The 23,781-nt window shown below is 39.1% G+C and overlaps 1 protein-coding gene across 2 annotated transcripts in view; it reads left to right on the top strand.

Moving 5' to 3' along the window:
* Nceh1 (neutral cholesterol ester hydrolase 1) overlaps positions 1–22,522 on the top strand; it is a 61,410-nt gene extending 38,888 nt beyond the window's left edge. Inside the window, exons 1-5 of one of the 2 annotated variants that reach the window (XM_058572278.1) lie at positions 670–973; positions 1,589–1,817; positions 4,852–4,921; positions 16,232–16,403; positions 18,721–22,522. In XM_058572278.1, coding sequence (XP_058428261.1) covers positions 971–973; positions 1,589–1,817; positions 4,852–4,921; positions 16,232–16,403; positions 18,721–19,338 — 1,092 coding nt within the window. In that variant the 5' untranslated portion in view covers positions 670–970 and the 3' untranslated portion in view covers positions 19,339–22,522. Of the gene's footprint in view, positions 1–669; positions 974–1,588; positions 1,818–4,851; positions 4,922–16,231; positions 16,404–18,720 lie in introns of those variants that run through there. The other variant, XM_046422953.2, reaches the window with a different exon arrangement.
* Positions 22,523–23,781: the final 1,259 nt, after the last annotated feature.

Below are 23,781 nucleotides of genomic sequence, written 5' to 3'. Positions count from 1 at the left end.
ATAGTATTTTAAAAATATAACCATAGCCAAGTGTAGTAGTGCATGTCTGTAACCCCAGTGGTTTGGGAGGCTAAGACAAGAGGATTGTAAATTTGATGCCAGCCTCAGCAACTTTCAGAATAAAAATAAAAAGGAAATACCCCTAGATTCAATCCTCAGTACTATTATTACTCCTACTAATAATAATGATGTATATGTGCATGTGTGTATGTGTGTGTATGTGTGTGTGTGTGTGTGTATCCATGTTCACAGATTTTAATACAGAAAAATAAATGTTCCACAAGATTATAGATTTTTTTCTATAACTTGGCACAATTTATAGCAGAATCTGGAGAGGAGAATTAAAAAGATGTTTGACAGAATGAAATGACCATGCTGGAGAACAACTGACAAAGAATCCAAATCATTGAATATGAGAAATATAAGTCATGAGTTAGAGTTTATGCTGTATTTAATGTAGTTGGTCCCTTTTGAAATTTAACCACATGCTAAGTTATTTATGTGGCTGGAGTATCATACTACTGATTCCTTACCTGCTTTCCCCTCCCTCAGATACAAGCATATAAATAAGTTTTTAAAAGATAATTTGCTGGGTGCAGTGGCACACACCTGTAATCCCAGCAATTCAAGCCTGTAATCATATAGAAATTGGATTATTTTATTAATACTCGGTTGCTCTGCTACCGTTTATACTTGCCAGCAAATGAATAACAGGATTCCTGAAATAGCTGTTCTTTCTTAGATTAATTGCCTTGTTCTTGTTTTCCATGAATATTGGCTAATGGTTTTATAATGCTGTGTTTTCCAGTCCTTTTCATGATGAGACATCCATATATCTACAGTGATAATATTTATATGGGACACTGGGGTAAATGGCTCAGGAGTGTGGCTGTCCTGTGTGCATGGAGACCCACCTGTTCCTCCTCAAGGCACACCAGTGTGCCCCCAACAAGGACTGGAAAGCTGTGTTATGGTGTGTTGCAGGCATCACGTAGTCCTGATTTCTGCTAACACTGCTCCCTTGATCTTACAGTGGCATTAATAATTTATCTAATGATCACTGTCACTCTCCAGCTGGGCCCCTTCCTGAGATCTTGAAGAAGTGGAAAAAGGGAAAGAAACCATGCAGGGTCTTTGCTTTGTGGGTTTCTTAGGCCTCTTGTTTCTCTGAATCACTGCAACCAGGTAACTTCCTGTGACTACTAGTGCAGCCTCCATGGTTTCAGGGGTCTGTATGTTCTTTGCACTTTTCTGAAAAGCTCCTGGTTATGTCTGAGCTGGTCTGCTTCTAAATCCAGGGCCTCAGCTAACCTTGTTCCTTTTCTCTGGAACACTCATTCCTTTCTCCTGCTCTGAAAACAACCAGACACACCTAAGTATATAAGCTTTGAAGCACTTTAAAAATACTTTAAGTAAATATTAAACTTTCTTCTCTTTTATTTGCATTGAACATATTATTCTTCCACTCCTAGTATATTATTGGAACTGTGACATGCTTATTTAGGAAGCAAAATTAAAAAAAAAAAAAAAAACTGAATCCTAGAATTTACAAATCCTAGTTCTGAGTCTCTTTATTTTCTTCCTGCAGAGTCACCTTATACACTCCCTGGGACTGAGCCATCACTTGATTGCACTGAATTTTATCATCGTTTCTTTCGGAAAGAAAAGTGCATGGTCTTCTGCCCAAGTGAATGTGACTGACACTGACTTTGACGGGGTGGAAGTCAGAGTGTTTGAAGCCTCTCCAAAGCCACAGGAGCTGATGAGACGCAGTGTTGTTTATATCCACGGAGGAGGCTGGGCCTTGGCCAGTGCAAGTACGTCTGGGTCACCCTCGGATTGCTTGGAATTGTGGTTGGCCCTGGAGAGTAATGTGGTTGAGTTTGTCTTTCTTCAGGGGTAAGAAGAAGGGAACCATTTGTCTTCTTCTCCTGGACCATCCCATTTATCTCTGGGCAAATTAAATTATTAGTAGTGCCTGCTTTTTCACTTAAAAGTTTTCTGGTTTATTGGCATGGTGGTGCATGTCTGTAAGTGATTAGGAAGCTAATGGAGGAGGATTGCAAGCTCAAGGCCAGCCTCAGCAATTTAGCTAAGCTCTTAGCAATTTAGTGAGACCCTGTCTCAAAATAAAAAATAAAAGGAACTGGGTTGTAGCTCAGTGGTAAAGCCCCTGGTTTCAATCCCTAGTATCTCCTCCTACCAAAAAGATAGAAAGAAAGGAAGAAAGGGGGAGATCTTTGTTTGAATGATAAATTACATGATTATTGTATATAAAGGTTTTTTTTGTTTTTTTTTTTTTTTTTTGCTTGTAGGTTTGCTTCTTAATGCATGCAGGCTGTTTTGAAAACATTTTTTCTTCTGATCTAAATCATCAATCAACTTCTTATGAAGTGTCGATGATAGCTTTTTATACCAAAACAAGGTGAAGTTTCACTGTGCCAGAATATGAGGGGAATTATCTATAGCTCTTTTGCCAACTTAACACTTTTGTCTTTCTATGAAATAGAGCAGATATTTCTTAATGTACATGTTATTATCTTAGCAATATCTTATCCACTTAGGAAACCAAAGATTAAAATATAAAAGGTATGCAACCATTAAAGAGAAGTAATTTCCCCAAGTTCAAGAACATTTTTTATAGAGTTGGATCTCTTTCATGAGTAGTAATGTAATGGGTTTAAATGGCAGACAGCAAAGCAAAGCAACCAGGAAAAAGCCTGCCTCAGAGGAAGTCAAGGCCTTTGCTCTGCCTGAGGAGACTATGGAGCTACTTCCTCATCTTTAGCACAGAACTTTTGGCCTTCCCTCTATTTAAAGGCAGTAGCAGGACTGGGTTTGTGGCACAGTGGCTGAGCACTTGCCTAGCATGCATGAGACCTTGGGTTTGATCCCTAGTAAAAGAAAGAAAGAAAGAAAGAGAGAAAGAAAGAGAGAAAGAAAGAAAGAAAGAAAGAAAAGAAAGAAAGAAAGAAAGGCAGGCAATGGTAACTTGTCCTGTTTTTTTATTTTGCTATTATATATATTTTTAAATGAAGACAAGGTCAGAAACTATAAATGTCTCTAGAAATCCTATTTTATTTAGCTTTATATTTATCATTTATTCCTTTTCTTTTTCTTGTTTTGGTACCAGGATTGAACCAGGGATGCCTAACCACTGAGCCACATTCCTAGACCTTTTTTTGGGGGGGGGGGGCGGGGGATAGCATTTCACTAAGTTGCCAAGGCTAGCTTTGAACTTGCAATACTACTGCCTCAGTCTTCCAAACTGTTGGGATTTCAAGTGTGTGCATTGTGTACTCTTTATTTTTATTATTTTATTTTGTGGTATTGAGCATTGAACCCAGAGGCACTCTACCACTGAACTATATTCCTAGCCCTTTCATTTTTTATTTTGAGACAAGGTCTCACAAAATTGCCTAGGCCAGCCTTGAACTTGAGATCCTCCTGCCTTAGCTCCCTAGTCACTGGTGCTACCATGCCAGCCCATCCTTTATCCTTTTATTCACCAAGTATATGAGCTTAATCAAGACTTAATCAAGACTGAAGGGCTTCCTGGCATGTAGGACTTTCAGTGCAAAAACTCAAAGTTTTGGGCAAATGTGGACCAATGGTCAGCCTGTGTGCTGGGGGTAGGGATACAAAAATGAATAAGACAGAATCTCTGCCTTAGAAAAGTCTGAGTCTGTAGCACGGACACTTGCCAAATGAGATATCTCATTGAAAGATAGGAAGTGTAGGTGCCAGGAATGGCATGGATTACAAGAGTTGATCAGAACTTCTCTGTATAATTTTCATTAATCATGACTGCTGAAAAAAGAAGTGGGATTGGTGGAGGTATACAGGCGGATATGTCACTCATAAACTTCTGGTTCTAAGGCTGCCTTGAAAAGGCCATAGATAAAGAAATATTAAGCCAGGCGCAGTGGCACACGCTTGTAATCCCAGTGGTTTAGGAGGCTAAGTCAGGAGGGTGGTGAGTTCAAAGTGATCAAGAAATCCTGGGTTCAGGGCTGGGGATGTGGCTCAAGCGGTAGCGCGCTCGTCTGGCATGCGTGAGGCCCCGGTTCGATCCTCAGCACCACATACCAACAAAGATGTTGTGTCTGCCGATAACTAAAAAAATAAATAAATGTTTTTTTTTTTTTAAAAAAAGGAAGTCCTGGGTTCAATCCCTGGGACCAAAAAAAGAAAAAAAAGAAATAAATAGGAAATATTAGGCTCTCTTTTTGCACAATATAGATCTTAATTTATTGCAAGAACAATTAAGGGATTAAATATTAAATTCTTAAATATTAAAATTGCCTCTGTCCCTTAAGACTTTTGGGTCTTCCTTCTAAGAAATGCTAGGACTTTCTAAAATTCTATTCCTTACTTGTTGGTTTAAGAAGAAGAACACATCGCTCAAATTGATAATGTTTCTGAATCACAACAAATGAGCATGTTAAAAGAGCAAAAATTCATAAGTCTAAGGAGGAAACTGCTTATTCACTGTGATTTAAAAAAAAAAATTTTGGTAGGTATACATTTTGAAAAGTTGCAAAGTAAGAATTAATTTGCTGTATTTCCTATTGCCTGTTATGAAATAAATGTTTAGTTAAAAACATATTCAAGATTAATCTAATATGGGTTTCCTGTTATTTATTATTATAATTGCATTTTGTCAGAAACCAAATTTGATTTCTGCATTTTTACATATAATTCCAATAAGAAGACATTTGTTCACATTCACTTTTTATTATTTGTTTTTATTATTAAATGAACTCCATGTCTAAAAATAATTTGTGCTTAGCAAAATTTATGAGTATTAAATGACCCATTTTATAGTGATTACCCCTTTGTCTCTTTTAGAAATCAAGTATTATGATGAGCTGTGCACAGTGATGGCTGAGGAACTGAATGCTGTCATTGTCTCCATTGAGTAAGTAATTATTGCCGGTCACAAATTTTTTTTATTAAGAAGAGATTCTAGATAATAGTAGCTTTATTCTACAAGCTCTAAAATAGAAGGTAAATAGAAGGTCTAGAATGGTAAGAGATTTATCCAATGTCATACTTAATCTGGAAAAGTAATTACTTCTGATATAGCTTAAAATTTCTTGAACTAGCTCAATAACACCTTGAATTACCTACTTATTTTAGTTTTGGAAACTTTGGATAGCCAGGCTGGTGCATACTTTTAAATATATCTTTTCAGCTGGTCACAGTGGCGCCCACCTATGATTCCAGCCACCTGGGAGGCTAAGGCAGGAGGATCAAAAGTTTGAGAGTAGCCTCAGTAATTTAGTGAGACCCTGTCTCAAAATAAAAAATAAAAATGGCTGGGGATGTAACTCAATGAAAAAGTGCCCCTGGGTTCAACACCCAGTTATCTCACACAGACATACACACACACACACACACACACACACTCACACAAATTCGAATTCGCAATTACCTGCAACATTTGATACTTTTTTTTTTTTGGTCTACAGTTCTATTTATTCAAGAAAGATACTTTAAAAAAATTTTAAATTCTTTTTAGATATACATGACAGTGAAGTGTATTTTGACATATTACAATATGTCAAGTTATACATGCAGTATAACTTATTAGGATCGCATTCTTGTAGTTGTACATGATATAGAATTACACTGGTCGTGTATTCATATATGAGCATAGGAAAGTTATGTCTGATTCATTCTACTCTCTTTCCTATTCCCATCTCCTCCCTTCCCTTCATTCCCCTTTGTCTAATCCAGTGAACTTCTTTTCTTCCCCTCCTTCCCCTCTCTTGTTGTGGGTTAACATCCACATATCAGAATTCGGCCTTTGGGTTTGGGAGACTGACTTATTTCACTTAGCATGATATTTTCCGGTTTGTCCTTTTACTGGCAAAGGCCATAATTTTAAGGATATAATTATTACTCCTTGCTGGAGTAGTAATCTTAATACTTTGAATTGTCTCTATCAGTTCTTTTTAAGACATTTTTCTGGGCAACTAATAATGTGAACAATAATTGTGACATTGTGATGATGGTCATGAAGAAACACTGTGCCTATGCCATGCCAGGCATTGTGCAGGAGCTTTAGCATCTGTCGTCTCTCCATCTTTCGTTCTCTGTTCAGATTTCATCCTCTCAGACAGTCTATGACTACCTTACATAAAATAGCAGTCCACCTTCCTCTGGTTTACAACTTCTAAAGATAACCAGCAATATTAATTGTTTATTGTAGTAACTGGAAATGGTATGAACTTAATGAAGGTGGGGATTTTAGGGACTTTTGTCTGTTTTGTTCATTGCTTAATCACGACTGCTCAGAAAATCCCCTGGCATAGAGTGGGCATTTAATAAACATTTACAGAATACATGGAGAGTTGTACTTAATTCTTATATAAAGCACCCATATTTTTATATTTTATTCATAGATGAGGAAGTTGAGACCTGAGAAACTAAGTCATCTGCCTAGGGTTGAATAGCTAACTAGTCACATACACAGGATGGAAATTGAACCCAGACAAATTGCTTCCAAAGTCCCTATGCTTTCATGACCTAGTATCAAGCCCAAATCTGAAGAAGCTGATAATGCTGAGCAACAGGGCTATGACCACATCATCCACTCCCATGCCCTGAGGTCATCCAATCTCCTCTTCCTTCCGCCTCTCCGGCCATTCAGGGCTCTTGCCCCTACACCAGTTCTGAGATCAGGAGAACCCTTTCTTTGGCAGTCTTGGGTCAGAGTCATTAGGCAGTTCTGACCCTGTGGACAAAAGCCCAGAGTCACACTGAGTGGAGCTGTGGCTTCCTCCTCAGCAGATTTGGCTCCAGATACCTCTGGACAATTCCCAGGGACCACTCTCAACTCTGAACTCTCAAGTAGGTCTCCCGGATCTCCCATGGGTTCTCAGGGCATTTGGGGAAAGCAGACACCTTCACGTAAATGATGGTGCCTCTGGCCTGGGCAACTGGCCGGAGGAAAGAGGAGAGCCAAGGTCCACTATGGCACAAAGCCCTATAGCTCTTTGCTAAGGGAGAAAGTGCAGGGACCCTTCAGTGGTGAACTATGTAGCTCCAGCTCCTTGCAAGTCTGAGAAAAGGAGAGAAGTTGACTTGCTTTCCCTGGTACCACAAGGATTCTCCTTTCATCCCACACAACTTGCCCTTAGGCTTCAATATAGTTCAACTAGCAACACTCCCTGAACTTCCAAGACCACCTCCACCCATCAGCATCTGTCTCAAGTAAAACAGGTATTCATTTGAGTCTAGACCTATCCTAAAACACAGAAGGATACATAAAATTTGGGGGTCGGGGTTTACTGGGAATTAAACCTAGGAGTGCTTTACCACTGAGCTACATCCACAGCCCTTTTTATTTTTTATTTCTAGACAGGGTGTTTCAGAGTTGCTGAGGGTGACCCGGAACTTGTGATCCTTCTGCCTTAGCCTCCCAAGTAGCTGGGATCACAGTGGTGTGTGCCACTGCCCTGGATGATAAGATATATATAAGATTTTATTTTATTTTATTTTTTAGTCAGATGTGGTGGCTAGCCTTGGCAACTTGGAGAGACCCTGCCTCAAAATAGAAAATAAAAAGAGCTGTGGTGTAGCTTTGTGGTAAAGCACCCCTGGGTTCAATCCCCAATAGCATCAAAAAAGAAAAAAAAAAGAAATTTAGAGGCTGGGGCTGTAGCTCAGTGGCAGAGCACTTGCCTAGCATATATGAGGCACTGGGTTTGACCCTCAGCACCATGTAAAAATAAACAAATAAAATAAAGGCATTCTGTCCATCTATAACTAAAAATAAAAATAAACAATAAATAAATTTAAAGGACTACAACTTAGAGGGACTGCTGTCACCTTAATTTAGCTTGTACCTAATCTATATAATGTAGCATCCAGAAGTTTATCTACTGGGAAACCTCACAGTGCAGTGTTCAAGTACTGTTACTCATAACTGTCTAATCCGCAGGTAAGTCACAAACGTATGTGCAAATGGGGTTAGGAATCTTCCCTGTGCGTTTAGATTGTGACTGCTGGGAAAAGAAAACAGGAATCTTTCTTTTGGGTCCCCAGTACCTAGTATAAGGCTCAGAACATCCATGCAAGAGAGTGTATGTCAAGTTGGGATAATGATATCAGAGGGCTATCATGCAGGTCAGTTTAGACAATTGATATAAAAGGGCTCCAGATGTTCGAAAGCACTAGACAATCTGTAAGATTAATGTTGTAGCCCAAAGCAAAAGGTCAACTTACAAATGTACTTATTTACCAATGTGTGTTTGGAACTTTTAGCACATTTTATTCCTCAGAAATGAGATAAGGTGTTAGGGTTCAGGCCAGCTATAGAGAGTCTTATCACCTATGCTCTAGTTGGGGTGTAGCCAACATCACATGATCAGAATGCTTCTCCCGGAAAGAATGTTCAGGGCTCTAACTTGGGAAGGCATTTCTTTTTTTGCTAGCTTCCCTCTCTCTTTTTCTTCTGTTCCATGATTGTTGATTGAATTACTGTTCTGTGCCAGTGGCCATTTCAATTCTGGTGACATGACAGAGTAAGACTTAGTTCCTACCCTCACAATGTAAATGAGAAATGAAGGCTTTGACAGTAATGTTCAGTGTGATAAGCGGTGTGAGGTAAGAGGACGAGTAATAACAGCTTCTGCAGGCAAGATGGGGCCCAGCTTGAAAGGTCGGAAAAGCCATCTTAAAGACTGCGACGCTTGAATAGGGCCCCTTCAGATGAGCATAATCTACTTAGACAAAGTGCATTGGTCACAGAAGTCCTAAGTGTTGTGATGAGAGCGTGTGGGAGGGAAGGAGGGTGACAGAGTATTAAGGGGATGAAATATGAGAGAAGAACGTTGGGAGGGCTTATGCTTCCGATGGTGAAGAGGAAAACAGGCATAAGGGTGGATGATCTTGAGAGTCTTCAGGAGCATGGGAACCCTTGGTTCTCCTGAAATTCCACCTTCTCTGCTCCCGCTTGTTCCTTGTCCTGGAGGCTCTCAGGAGGAGGTAGTGGCATCGTGGCTTCGCTTCATGTGGGTTGTGGCCTCCATGAAGATTATAGTCTGAAAAAGTTGATTGGCAAAGGCTGGGTGCTCACATCATGTTGGAACTCCTCTCCATTCATGTCACCTGTGCTGGCTCAAGGGTCTTGGGACATACCTAGTTATTGAGGTACATAAAGGCCTTCAGCTATTAAAAAAAAAAAAAGCCAAAAGTTGTGCCTACTACTTAGTATCTTCTTCAACACTATGCCATTTTTACACAATAATTGTACAATAAGTGAGTGAAAAGTTCATCTTGTAGTATCTAAGTTACATGGATATAAAAAAGTACTCATTGTAAGATGTAGGAAAGTCTTATTTTATAGCCATATGCTTATTTTATATTTATAAACTTCAGCGCAAGTTACTTATTACACTGTGCCTTATCATCTCTAATTTGTTCAATAACACATAATACTAGAACCATAAGATACAAGGGACAAGGAAGATTTAATAACATTTTTGTTAAAACTTTCCATGCTGGGAATTGAACCCAGGGCCTCACATGTGTTAGGCAAGCACTCTACCACTGATCTACACCTCCAGCCCTTAGTCACTTTTTAGAAAAATGCAAGATAATAAAACAGGTATGTGGGGTATTGTTAAATTCTACAAGGGATTTACCTTGCCCTTTGGGGTGTTCATAACTCTTTCACATTGTGTTTTGCTTCTAATTAAATTTTTACTACACTTGTAAATTTTGCATTTTATGTGGGTGCCTTAGAACTATCCACATTCTACCAAATGTTGGGTGACACCTGCCATTTAAGTGAATTGAAAGCTGTAAGGATGGGTATTACTAATGGAATGTAGAAGATAAACTGCTTGAGTTCTGGGCTTAGTTTGCTGCCAAGAGTTAAAAGTAATGGAACTTTGATACCTCTGTTTTTGCATCCATAAAATTAGACAAGTGTGTGCTATCAAAATCACAGTGCTTTTATGAGATATAGTGCAATGTGCATCTCCATAAGTAGCTGTAGGTATAAGGTACTCTGAAAGACACATAGTGACAATGATCTAGCTGTGACTTCCTGTCTCATTGTCCTGCCATTCCTCCGAGTCATAAGTGGAGAATCTTGATTGTCACTCTTGCCTAAGAGGCCTTGGAACGTGGGCTGACTGCATTCTCAGAGATCCCCTCCAGAGTCGAGTATGATGGTGCACTCCTAGGACTTAGGAGGCTGAGTCAGGAGGATTGCAGGCTTGAGGCCAACCTCCACATTAGTGAGACCCTCAACAACTTTGAGAGGCCCTTTCTCAAAATAAAAAAGGCTAGAGGTGTATTTTATTTTAGGTGTCTTTTTAATTTTATTTTAGAGGTAAAGTACCTCTTAGTTCAATCCCCAGTACTGGGAAAAATAAAAAGTAGGTTTCTTGTATTCTTCATTGTCATTAACAAATAAGTTACCTCTTTTAGAGATATTCAACTAATGTCTTATTGGCTCTGACCTCTATATAACATTAGAAACCCAGCTTCTCAGTGGTAGAGTGCTCGCATAGCATGTGTGAGGCACTGGGCTTGATCCTCAGTGCCACATAAAAATAAATAAATAAAGTCACTAACGAAAAATATTAAAAAAAATTTTTTTAAAACCAGCTTCTCTCCTGTGGCTTAGAATATTGGGGCCGGGGGCGGCACAGAAGGGGCTTTACACAAAGCCTGTGTTGCAACTACAGAACACTTTTGAAAACCACTGGGAGCTTTTGGACCTGAACCTCACCAAGAAAGGAGGCTAGGTGGTCCTCGGTGGCCCGTGAGGTTGGAGGGAAGTTTGGCTTATGAGTGGGTGGAAGAAGTTTAGATAAACACAGAGCCCTGGGCACTCTCTGCTGTTCACATAGATATGTCTCATGAAATTTTTTGTTTATGTGGTGTCAGGGATCGAACACAGGGCCTTGTGCCTGCTAGGCAAGCATTCTACCACTGAGCTACATACCCAGAGTCTTAATCTGGAAACAGATCATCAGAAGCTTCACGTTATTTAATCATATCACAATTCTAGGCTCAGTCACTCTCCACCTGGAATTTTGGTGAAGCATCCTATTACCCATTCATTCCTCTGAGTGTAATTCTTTTTTTTTTTCCCTTCAGGGTCGAGGACCAAACTCAGGGTCTTGTGTGTGCTAGGCGAGCTCTCTGCCACTGAGCTAAATCCCCAACCCCTTGAGTGTTGTTCTAATCCAAGCAGCCAAGGCTTTGCTGACCCCCGCTGTCTCTTGCTGAGTGAGTGATGGTCAGAGGTATCTCAGGGAGCCGATCTTGACGTAGAAACTGCAAGGAAGGCCCTTCTTCAGCCTTTATGCACAAACCACATTTTAAGAATGAGATGTGTCATTCACTCACACTCCTTGCGCCCCAGTGCAGTTTTACTGTATGTCCTTTGAATGCAAAGGAAACTTGAGATGAGTAAATAGGTTCTCCCTCAAGTGGAAAGCTGATGTGTTTGTAATTGCTGACTTGTTTGGGATATTCCCTATTGGAAGATGGGCTTCCCAAGGTTGGGGGGATAGCAACCCTTTCATGTTCCCAAGACAGATCTGTTGAGTTCTTCTTGGGAGATGATGGAAAGGTGGGGAAAAAAAGTTTAAAAAGCCCAAGACTTCTCTCTCTCTCTCCTGCCAAACCTAACAGGAATATAATTTCATTGCAGACCATCACATGAACCTTTCACCTAGCTGGCACAACATGAAGCAAACTCTGTCCTTTCCCACGGCAGAAGGGGGCACACATTGTTTCCAGGTTAGGTTATTTTGAGCAATAATGCTGGTTCCAACCCTCTTAGCCCAGAATGACCCTCATGTTCTTCGACTTGCATACGCAGGGAGCAATTCACATGTCCCCTCTACTCTGAGCTTATGCATAATATCTGCCTTTGACTTAAAGAACATATCGTCATTCTTCCTGAGCATTGCTTCAACTCACTGGTCACTGCTAATAAAGTAGGTCATAGAGGAAGTATTAGAATGTAGAAATGGTGCTGCTCACTTCAGGTTGGGTACATCTTAACTCTTTGGTACATAATTATGGCTGGACTTCTACTTCCAGAAGTAAAAGTCAAGGTACACATGTCATGATGTGTGGTCAGAGCGATTCTAAGGAAGGAGGGTTACTTTTGGTGTGTGTTGCAGGGAGAGTGCTCAGAAGGTTTAATGGGAGAAGTGACATTTGAAGTGAGACTTAAAAAGAATGGGAACATTTGATGGGGAAGTGACGGGAGAAGGGCCCAGGGGTTAGAAAGACCACTTCATTGGGAATGGGAATGAGGGAACTGTGTTCAGAGAGGAATGAGATGTGACTGAACTCTGATGATTTTTAAGCCCTGGCTACACATTAGAATTACTTGCAGATTTTCTTCCAATATGGATGCTGGGCCCTACTCCACACGAATCAAATTGGAATCTTTTGTAGAGGGGCAGTGATTTTGAGAAACTGCCAAGATTATGCAGATAGGTAAAGTACATAAAGAAGAGAGAACCCAGGTTGGGGATTTAGCTCAGTAGCAGAGCTCTGGCTAGTATACATGTGCAAGGCCCTGGGTACACTCCTCAGATTGAGGGGAATAGGAGGGAAGAACTGAGAACCCCTAAATGTGTGCACAGAAACCAGGAAGTGGAGTCTTTGGAGATGGGCCAGAAGAGTAGGGGGTTAGGAAGAATTTTCATTTTTATATGTTTTTAAAGCCATATGATTTATTGCTTTCACCATCACAAACAGAGCTCTGTAAACATATATCTAACGTGTAAAAGGCATAAAATAAATCTTCAACATTTTGTTTGGAAGGAATAAAACTATGTTGTTAAAGATGAACCATGGGCCCAGGTACGATGCTAGGTGTTTTGTTTTGAGAACATTTTAAATCCTTTGAAATCATGAGAATGTTCCAAGATGTGAAAAATCCACAGTTTAGAGCATTTAGTACTTTGATGTATATATGCATATTCTTTTAAAGATTGTGGGTTTTGAAGATGGAAAATATATTTTAAGGGAAGAGAATGAGTTTTGAAGTCAGTGGTAAACTAAGATCCCAGGTCTGCCCTTTCCTGCCTGGTGTGGTCAAGTTATGCATCCCCTTGAGCCTTGTTTTCTTATCCTTAACCCGCAGGTTTGTCCTGACATTTGAGTGAAACATAGCTGTAGAACATTTAGCAAAGTGTCTCATCTAGGAGGAATATGATAAGCTTTCAGAGTATACATATTTATTCAACTAATTAAACCTCATGCCTGAGTTTGTACTTTTTGTTCACCTAGGAGGAAGTATGTGCAGTGATAAATTCTAGCTGGCCTTGTAGTCAGCTCTCCCTGCAGTGAGTTGGGCATGTTGAGATATACTTACACATTTATATATACATACGTGTGTGTGTGTGTGTGTGTACTTGATATATAATATCAAGTGCTTTTATTCAAGATCTATATTATTTATTTACTTATTTAGGATTCCATGGATTGAACCCAGGGGTTCTCTACCCCTGAGTTACATCCCCAGCCCTTTTCATTTTTTATCTTGAGACAGGGTCTTTCTAAGATGCCAAGGCAATTTTTAAATTAAAAAAAAAAATTCCTTTTTAAAGTACTTTACGGGGACATAGCTTTGAACACAAGCAGGAGATAGTAGATGTATTTATATATGATTTCTCTGGCTATATCACCCAAGAATTTCCTTCAAATTCTGAGTTTTCTGTCTTTATGAATATATTATAAAATTTTGTGATAATTTTCAAGTGATAATTCTCAGGTATATTTTCTTTTGTACCAGGTTACCTAAAAAATAGCTACTTTCAGTATATTTTCTAGTCTACAAAAATAGTGTTCCTAAAGAATGTTTCCAATTTGAACAAAAATAAGAAGAGGGGTTAGAATATGGATCTTTAGAGGTTCTAGGAAGACTCTTGCATCATAATGTTGTTTTTATGCATGTTTACTTTGTTAGCTGAGTCAGTTATTAATTGACAAGATTAATCAGTAGCATGCCTATAGATTACCAATTTCCCTTGTTCCAAGGCACTGAGTCCTTTTCTGAAACAGCATCTGAAATTCAAATTTAATTCATAGTTGTATCCTAGTAGGAATAGTTCTGACCTCCTGGGCAACCATGAAAAGTGTTTGTCATGATATGTAGAATGGTAGTGAAATAAAACAGCCTTTATTTTCACAACTTGAGTCTTGAAGTGCCGCTGTTTTTTTGTTTGTTTGTTTGTTTTGTTTTGTTTTTTTAATTAAGCATTCAGCTTGGAATGGGGAAGTGACCAGGCATTGGGGTAAACAGACTCTTGTGAGATGTTGCCACCTAGTGGCCAAATGGTGTAATCCTGGTCTAGCCTGTTATGAATGGAACAGTGCGGAGGCAGCTTAAGACTGAAAATCAACTGGAGGAAAAGCATTTTGGATGATTAATTGATCACCACAGATATAAAAAAAATTAAAAAGCTCATTTTATATGCTACATAGAAGTCACTAAGGTAATTTATTATTGCATTTAGTTTCAAAGTGTAACACTTCCTGAACGAACAGTTCTGCATTCACTACTTATTAAAATATTTCAGATTTTTGCCCATTTGATTGCATCTGCACTGAATATCAAGATGTTTAAATAAATACCTGTGTTTTAGGTGGGAAAAATAAATGGTCTTTTGTAGAGTAGATTAGAAAAAATTGGTTTCTGAAAGTAAACATTCTCATTATAAGATAGAAATCTAAACCTTTAAATCTTAAATGACTGTTAATTCAATTTTGTGTGTGTGTTTATGTGTGAGGATCAAACCCAGGATCTTTTGCATACTAAGCAAGTGCTCTATCACAGCCACACAGCTATTCCACTGTTATTCAACTTTAATTAGGTAATTAGTTTCTCTCTTAATTTATTTTGGTATGTATTTGACTTATTTTAAAAATCAAGTAATTTTTCTTTACCTGTTTTTTTTTTTCTTTTTTGGTACTGGGGATTGAACCCAGAGGTGCTTTACCATTGAGCCATATTCCTAACCCTTTTCAATATTTACTTTGAGACAGGGTCTCTCTAAGTTGCTTAGTGTCTTACTAAGTTGCTGAGGCTGGCTTTGAATTTGCAGTCCTCCTGCCTCTGTCTCGTGAGGCATATGGAGGCATATGCCACCATGCCTAGCTGTACCTCAGTTTCTTCATTTGCAAACTGTTTATACTAAAAAAAAAAAAAAGGTTTATTGGATAAATGATGATGACCCTGGACCACTCATAGATACTGAAAACACAGTGATGAATAAAACACGGTTCCTGATATCAGAGAGCACAGCCTTTACAGGAAACACAAAAGTAAATAGTTTTAATTAGAAGCAAAAAGAATGATGAATATATCTAAGCACACAGAAATATCAGGACATTCCTTGAGAAGCCAACCTTGCCTCAGATGCAAGTGAAGTTGCAGTGAAACCTTCCAGTTAAGGATTGAAGGATGAGTGGGAATTAATAAGCAAGGGAGGAGGGTGGCACTGAGCAAGGCACTCCATGCCAAGACCACCAGTGTGGATACGTAAGGTAATATTATGAGGGGGACATAAGATGAAACTGGGGTATTCGTTATTACCAACTGTAATATCACCAATTGTAATATTACAGAGATCTCCAACTTTGAAAGCCCCATTATATCCTAGAAGGTCTGTACTAGACTAAATGGCAAACTTAGCTTTCTTTTTGCTGGTTAAAGCTGATCTCTTAGTTCAGTCTCCCATCAGTACAGATTTTGCTTGGGTTCAATGTCAGGCTGGCATGAACCTCTTCAGTGGAGCACATTTTATAATACTTATCAAATAAATTATGAAAAATGTCATATGGGTTCATTATATATGAGATCAATAAAGTATGATTTTGTGGAGTTGCCTTCTAAGCTGAAAGCATTGTCAATGGAACATTGACTTCCAGGCTGAAACTTCCTAAACCTATTGTAAGTCTATCTTAATAATCAATATCTGTGTTTTAAGGTTTACTTCTTGAGTTAGTGGTGGGGATAAGTGTGTTTTGTTTTATTGGATTGCTGGTAGTTAAAAACAAACAAGCAAAAAAAAAAAAAAAAGCTACTGCCAATACAAAATTATTACATTACAAACTAAGTATCTTGCAAAAAAATTATTTTTATGTTTTAAAAAAAACAGTGTTTGTTTTTTAAACTTTAAGTGGCTTATAAAAACTTCATGAAGTCCTTAAGTGAATACAACTTCTGTCTTCACAGATACAGGCTAGTCCCAAACGTTTATTTTCCTGAGCAAATTCATGATGTTGTCCGTGCCACAAAGTACTTCCTGCAGCCAGAAGTTTTACAGAAGTACAAGGTTGACCCAGACAGAATTGGCATTTCTGGGGACAGTGCTGGTGGAAATTTGGCCGCTGCCCTTGGACAACAGGTAACACCACTGTCCTGCAGTGCTGGTGGTCACATCTAACAGGCCAACGCATTCTCTATTATCTGTGCAAAGTCATTGTTGGGTGGGCTGCTCCTGCAAAGCCAGGTTATTCAAATGATCACACCTGCAGAGCATACAGATCTTTTTGAAATAGGAATGCAGGTCACTGAAGGAAGCAATTCTGAGTCCTTGGGGAGGCTCCGATTTCACTCAGTGTTAGAAAAGGCCTAACATTTTAGAGGGCTCTTTGTTCCAAAGGGCGATGCTTGGAAATTAAGTATCCCCTACACCTTCTCCATGTTTAACTTGCAAAATGGGATGTTTTTCTTAAATGTCAGATCATTTTCTTAGAACTTTGAGACAAATTTTAAAATGTTGCCCAAAGTTTTCTTTTAAAATGAAAAAGAAAAGAAATGAAATAGTTCAGCTTTTTTATTGTATTTATTTTTGTGGTACTGGGGATTGAACCCAGGGCCTCTCATATGTTAGGCAAGCACTCTACCATTGAGCAATGTCCCCCATCTTTTTTATTTTTTAAATTTTGACATAGGGTCTAAATAAATTGCTCAGGCTGGTCTGAAACTTACAATCCTCAGCCTTTTTTTTTTTTTTGAGAGAGAGAGAGAGAATTTTATTATTTATTTTTTAGTTTTCGGCAGACACAACATCTTTGTTTGTATGTGATGCTGAGGATCAAACCCGGGCCACACGCATGCCAGGTGAGCGAGCTACCACTTGAGCCACATCCCCAGCCCCCTCAGCCTCAGTCTTGAGAGTACCTGGGATTTACAGGAGAGCGCTGTTGAACCCAGCTTGGTTCAGCTATTTTAGATGTTAAATTACAAGTTGAACTTATTATAAGTTCAAGTTCAGCCTGGGCAACTTAGTGAGATCCTGTGTCAAAATAAAAAATAAAAAGGGATTGGGGATATAACTCATTGGTAGAGTGCCCTTAAATATCTCAATCCCCCATACAACCACACACACACACACACACACACACACACACACATACAAACATAAAATGGATCTGAGGTTTACCTGAATAAGTTCTATAAAAACTGTGTCATCTAGCCCTAGGAGTCTAATAGCACTCAAAATCTTTGGTAGTTGCATAAATACAAAGATACACACAACATCCTCTTATGGATTAAATAATTTAAGAACAGCATCTCAGTCTTCTCACCTCCAGATTTCTTTTCATATCTTCCAATAATAGCATCTGCCATTTTATTTGTGATATCCCTTGTTTTTTTTTTCTTAATAATTATTAACTAATAATAAGTAAAGAACTCAATTCTCCATGTTGCATGGGCAAGTGTGCTGCCCATGTATCCACAGATGGCAGAGGAAAACCCTGTGCAGTGAGGAGGGCACCACAGGCCATAGAGCCAGACAGAATGGGGTGTCAAACAAGCCCCACCCCTGAGAGAGACAGAGCTCTAGACAACTCCCTCAACCTCTCTCAGCCTGAAGACAACTGAGAGCAGGCATCTGATTGCAGGATTTGGTGAAATGACATGTGCACAATTCTTGGCAGATGTTGTTATTTATTGATCATTTTCTCTAGCTTTTACAGAGCAGTTACATCTCAAGTCCGGAGAAGCTTTAGTTACCCAGGAAGCACAGTGACTTGGTTAGCTTCCTTTTAGATGGAACATGACCAAGGCCCAGTTTTAGATAGTAGAATTACAAAATGGGATCACGTGCTCACACTGCAGAGAGCCGCAGGTGAGCTGAGATTGCTGCGATGGGGATGCACTGCCATTCGCATTTCAGCTTTGCTCTGGGGCATGTGCACATTAAGCAGGATGGAGGGTGCATTGCCAGCATTATTTAAATCCCACTCTCTCATGGAGCATGAATACTAAATGCTCATCAGAGGGGATTCTACTAAAACACCTTGGAGTGCTGTCATCTGTTCATTTAGCTTTTCCTATACCTCTCCTGGAAGAGTAGGGCTCATTTTTTTCCTCTTAGGAAGCTATTCATTGCCTTTTGGGGATGAATAAAAAATTAAATAAGATTCACAGATTATTTGTCCACAATACCTACCAATCAGCACTAAATGCCAGACGAGAGAGATGAGTTAAGCATTAATGTGGGTTTAAAGAATTCAGAGTTCACCTTGGGTTCATTCAAAACTGAGTCACAAACAACATAACTTTCTTTGTAAACATACCTTAATACTGGTCTTGGTAGAAATTTAATGTTCATGCTTTTGACTGATTTAAAGTAGTGCACGAAGCTTCTCTAAAGGGTGTGCTTCTGCAAAGGGAGCCACGCAAAATGAAATAATGTGTTTCCTCTTTTCTAGTTTGCTCAAGATGCCAACCTAAGAAATAAGCTCAAACTGCAAGCTTTAATCTACCCGGTCCTCCAAGCTTTAGATTTTAACACACCCTCTTATCAGCAAAACGTGAACACGCCTATCCTGCCCCGCTACGTGATGGTGAAGTATTGGCTGGACTACTTAAAAGGCAACCACGACTTTGTGCAAGCCATGATAGTGAACAATCACACTTCGCTTGATGCGGAAGAGGCTGTTGCCCCCCGGGCCCGTCTTGACTGGACGTCCCTCTTGCCTGCATCCATCACAAAGAACTACCAGCCTATCATGCAGACCAAGGGCAATGCCAGGATCGTCCAGGAGATCCCCCAGTTGCTGGATGCCCGCTCTTCCCCACTCATCGCAGACCAGGAAGTGCTTCTGCACCTGCCGAAGACCTACATTCTGACCTGTGAGCACGATGTCCTGAGAGACGACGGGGTCATGTACGCCAAGCGTTTGGAGAGCGCAGGCGTGGAGGTGACCCTCGACCACTTTGAGGACGGCTTCCACGGGTGCATCATTTTCACGAGCTGGCCCACCAACTTCTCAGTGGGAATCAGGACTAGGGATAGTTACATCAAGTGGCTGGACCAAAACCTGTAAAGGAGTCAAATTTCTGGAAGACCCAAGCCCCTCCTGACCTCCTGTACCTGCTTTGGAAAGACATGGACTTTTTAGTCACCTAACCCCGCCCCCTCCTTGATACCTGTGAGTTTTAGAATCTTGAGTCCCTGCAGACTCTATGATAATCTAATTTTTAAAAATGAGTCTGACTAACTTAAGTACAAAGACATCTGAGTTTGGTGCCCCAAAGTGGACCTTTCTCTCTGTTCTCTATTTTAGTCAACTACTGTTAATATCCACAGCTGCAGAGAGTGGGACCAGGAGCCGCAAATTGCCTTGGATCCTGCCCTCCTCAAGATGTCCTTTTCAGAAATTTATCATCTGTGGATTATAAAATGACTTTTGATGAGTTAAGAAAATGTAAGCTCCTCTTCAACTCGCTAGAGTTTACTTTGGCTTCAGAGCAGTGTTACACGTGTGCACTTTTGGGTCATTACTGGGGGTCAAGTGCCCTCTGTTCTCTGTAGATGGTTTTGTTTCCTATGGGAATTTTGACAAAGGCTTTCTAGCAAGACAAGTTTCTCAAAGGATGTTCTCTCTCTAGTGTTCATTTTATGAGATAGCTATCTCTAAGTCCAGCTGCCTTGAAATGATACTTGAAAGTTACTTTCTACAACTATTCTTAGAAAATATGACTGCATGCACTGGATAGGGACACCTTGTTAAGCTTTTATTGTTTGGTCACCACTGTCTCCTTGGGGAAATCTTTTGGGAACAAATTTATTTAGATTTAGAATAACTTTCCTATTATGAAATAAGTAAAAACAGACAAATGAAACAACCTATTGTTTCATTAAAAACTGTTTTGGGCATAAATTATTAAGAGCAGTGTGTATATATATTTGGTATAGTTAGAAAATAAAGTACATTTAATACTAGTTTAACATTATGAAAAATACCTTTAGAAGGTGTGGTCCATTCTTGAGAACTCAACTTTTTCACTTATATGGCTTTAAAATGGGACTATTTTGGTATAATACAATGTATTGTTTATTTTTTTAAGTTATTTAATGTTAATATATATAGCTAGACATAGGGTTTTTCTGAAAGACATCAGTAATAAATATTAAAAGGAATGGTATTTTTTTAAAAAATACTACTTTAGAGTTCTATCCACATGTAATTTTATGGAAAGAGATAAAATAGCAATTAATAGTACTAGATATTAGGACAAAATATTTTGATATTTATAAACATATAAAAGTTAAAATAATTAGAAATTCTGACCACACTTACTAAAGTCCTCTAAATTTATACAGTTGAGCATTCCCTAATCTGAAATCTGAAATGCTCCAAAATCCCAAATTTGGATCCTGATGTGATGCCCCATGTAGAAAATTCCACACCCTGAAAGTTTTTTTCATGCACAAATTTATTAAAAATAATAATGCATTAGGTTACCTTTGGGGTATGTTAATTTCTTGTTTAGATTTGAGTCCCATCCCTAAGATATCTCATTATGTAGATGCAGATATTCTGAAATCTAAAAAAATATAGTCCTTTTGAAACCCTTCTGGTCCCAGGTATTTCAGATAAGGGATGCTCAACATGTAGTTCCATAGCTTTGACAAGACACGCACTGCTCTCTCCGCACTTTATGGCCAGAGGAACCCTCTCTTATATTCTTCTGGGTGAAGGGCAGACATCGGCACCTGGTGCCTACACCCCTCATTTTCTCCTTCTGGCCAGGTCTAGAAGTTCCAACACTCAAGTTTATCTTGACGTCAATCTTCACTGCCAGTGGGGCATCTTTGGCAAAGTAAGAAACGTCAAATCTGATTTGAGTTGAGCACCTGTCCTTCTTCCTGCCACCCCTGCTTCTGCCCCATGATACTTTTAGGGACTGCAGAAAGCAGCAGCTGAGTCGTGATACACCATACTGTGGAAAGAAAGTAGAACCCTCTCACTCTGGGGGACGGGTATTTCCCACCTCCAGCAACGAGATAACAGATGGAAATTCACATTCTTGTTTTTAATTTATTGTAAGAGCCCATAGCATTTTATGTACAAAACACAAGTTAATGAAACTGTGTGTCTGTGTGTGTTCCTGTGTGTGTATAAAAATAATCAAGCCACCTAGCTAAGGTACTTAGGTGAGTCACTGACCATCTCTGGGCCTCTTTTCCCTTTCCTGTGAAATCAGAGAGCTGAATTACTAGATCCTTAAGGTGTCTTCTGACTAAAAGTCCAACCAATTTGTCAAACTGGACAAACTGTATTGACCTATGGTGATTTTTTTTTTCCGGAGGGGGAGGGGAGTTGGGGGGTGGGTCATAATTTTATATACTCAGATACATGCATCATCAAAGATTTGTTTTTCTTAAAAATTGAGAATTTAGTTCTTACCCTATGGTAGTTACCGTCCTCATGATGCTATTTTTATTTTTATTTTTGTGAGCCTAAGATTGATCCCAGGACCTTGCTCATGTTAGGCAAGCACTCTACCACTGAGATACACTATAGCCCTATTTTATTTATTTATTTATTTTATTACCATTTAAAAGTAGACTTTATTTTGAATTTTTCTACTCCTAAGAAATAAGAAATATAATACATGCGCAGAGTTCCTTAAAATGACACTCCCCCGCCCCCAGATTGTGAGCCAAATCCTATAGTAATTAGAGGCAACAAATGATTCCAGATTTTTAAAGAGCTCTCTGAGATGAAAAGGGAGTAAGAAAAAAGGGGTCAACCACTGTTTCTGATAAAATACTTGAGTCTCATTGTCCTTTTGGGTTAATTCTTATTTAAAAAAAAATGTTAACGATCTTCAGATTGATCTTTTTTTTAGTATAACTTTGTTTTGTTTTCCTGTTTTATGAAAAAGTTGATAATCTTTTAGTAATATTATTGTTGTCTGTGAAATAGGAACATTAATATATGAAGAAAAACCTTGAAGTGCTGCAAAATGTAGTGAGGTGTAAATTAATCTTCATTGATTTGTGAAGAATTTAAGACCATTGTGTAATTACCTTGGTGTGGATATAATATTCTATGCATGACCTTTTAACCTTTGACTTCTTGCCTCCTTCCCACTGCAAAGGGGAAAGGCAGATTTATGAAGGATTTTAGGGACAAATATATTTTATAAAAATCCAGTGTGGAGATGGAAAGCGTATCTGTTTGAAATCATGTTTGGAAATAAAATGGCTCCATCTGGGAATGTGCCTCCTTCACTTCCACTCCTTGCATTTTCTGGTTCCTGTTTGAGACACTGCTCCCTCTCTTTCTCTCTCTGTGCCAGATCTCTGTCCCCCTGAGTACTCCAGTTCGCTTTCAGTCCCTGGGAGGTGGTTTGGTGGCCTCTGTGGTGACACTCACCTCCTGTCTAGATACATTATGTGTTTGCTGCCCATGGTGATCCTGCCTTGGACTGACTGGAGTTTTCATAAAAGCATGGGACTGTTGGGGACCTGAAAATATCTTTCAGCAAAGGTAAATCATAATGTAAATGGGGCTTGAACCATTTCAAGTTGACCCTATGGTCTCATTTCCCACTTGAGCTTATTACGCTTAGTTTACATCAATAACGTAGACATAGATAAAACTTTTTTCTAGAGTGAATCACTTATATTAATACTAAATGGTCACACATGAGTGTGTAAATTAGATTTTCCTATTTAATTTTAGTTATTTTCTTCTTCAACAAAATTTCTGGTATGTGGCTGTATTTCACTGTTCCTTTGGGACATGTAAATATAAGTTGTATATTTTTTGTTGTTGTTTGAGGTTTTTGTTTGTTTTGTTTATTTGTTTTGGTACCGGGGATTACAAAAGGGCTTTTTCCACTGAGCTAGATCCCCAGTCCCTTTTTTTTTTAAATTTAAATATGATCTCTTAGGCACACGTGGATTACTCGGGCCTGTCATTCAGCACAGCATTCTGTATCCTTAGAGAATTATGGGGGTGGGGGATGATATCAGGTGCACATGTCTGTCTAGAATGCTCTTCCCTGGATTTTCTCTTGGCTGGCTCATTGTTGACATTTCAGACCAGATGCCCCCTCCTCACAGAAGTCCTCCTTCCCAGCCAGACTTTCTGCCCAACTCAGCACTGGGCCAGCTTTCAGGCCCCACCTCCCTGAGCCTAGGTCCTCTCCATCTGAAAGCTACACTTACTGTTTGTTTTTCATCTCCCTTCTCTGTCTGAAATCCTCTTCCCTTATTTCATTTTCTGCTCCTTTTCTGTTTTCCCTAAACTTAAAATTTAAGCTTCATGAGAGCAGGGACCTTGTCTATCTTGTCATCTCTATTTCCTGAGTACTTAAAACAGGGCACATAATAGACTTTCAAAAGAAGATGTTTTCGAATACACTAATCCTTGTCAAGAAAAATTCAACTTATAAATCATAGTATTATTTTTCATGTGCTTCTTCTAGAAGTAACTTAACATGTCAAATCTAAGTAGTCACTTGAGGCTAAA

The sequence above is a fragment of the Marmota monax genome, unplaced genomic scaffold (genome assembly GCF_021218885.2).
Source record: "Marmota monax isolate L192 unplaced genomic scaffold, Marmota_monax_Labrador192_F-V1.1 WCK01_AAM20220418_F8-fsc00110, whole genome shotgun sequence".
Classification (NCBI taxonomy): domain Eukaryota; kingdom Metazoa; phylum Chordata; class Mammalia; order Rodentia; family Sciuridae; genus Marmota; species Marmota monax.
The sequence above is the reverse complement of the archived record's forward strand: the minus strand, read 5'-3'. Positions and strand labels throughout refer to the sequence as shown.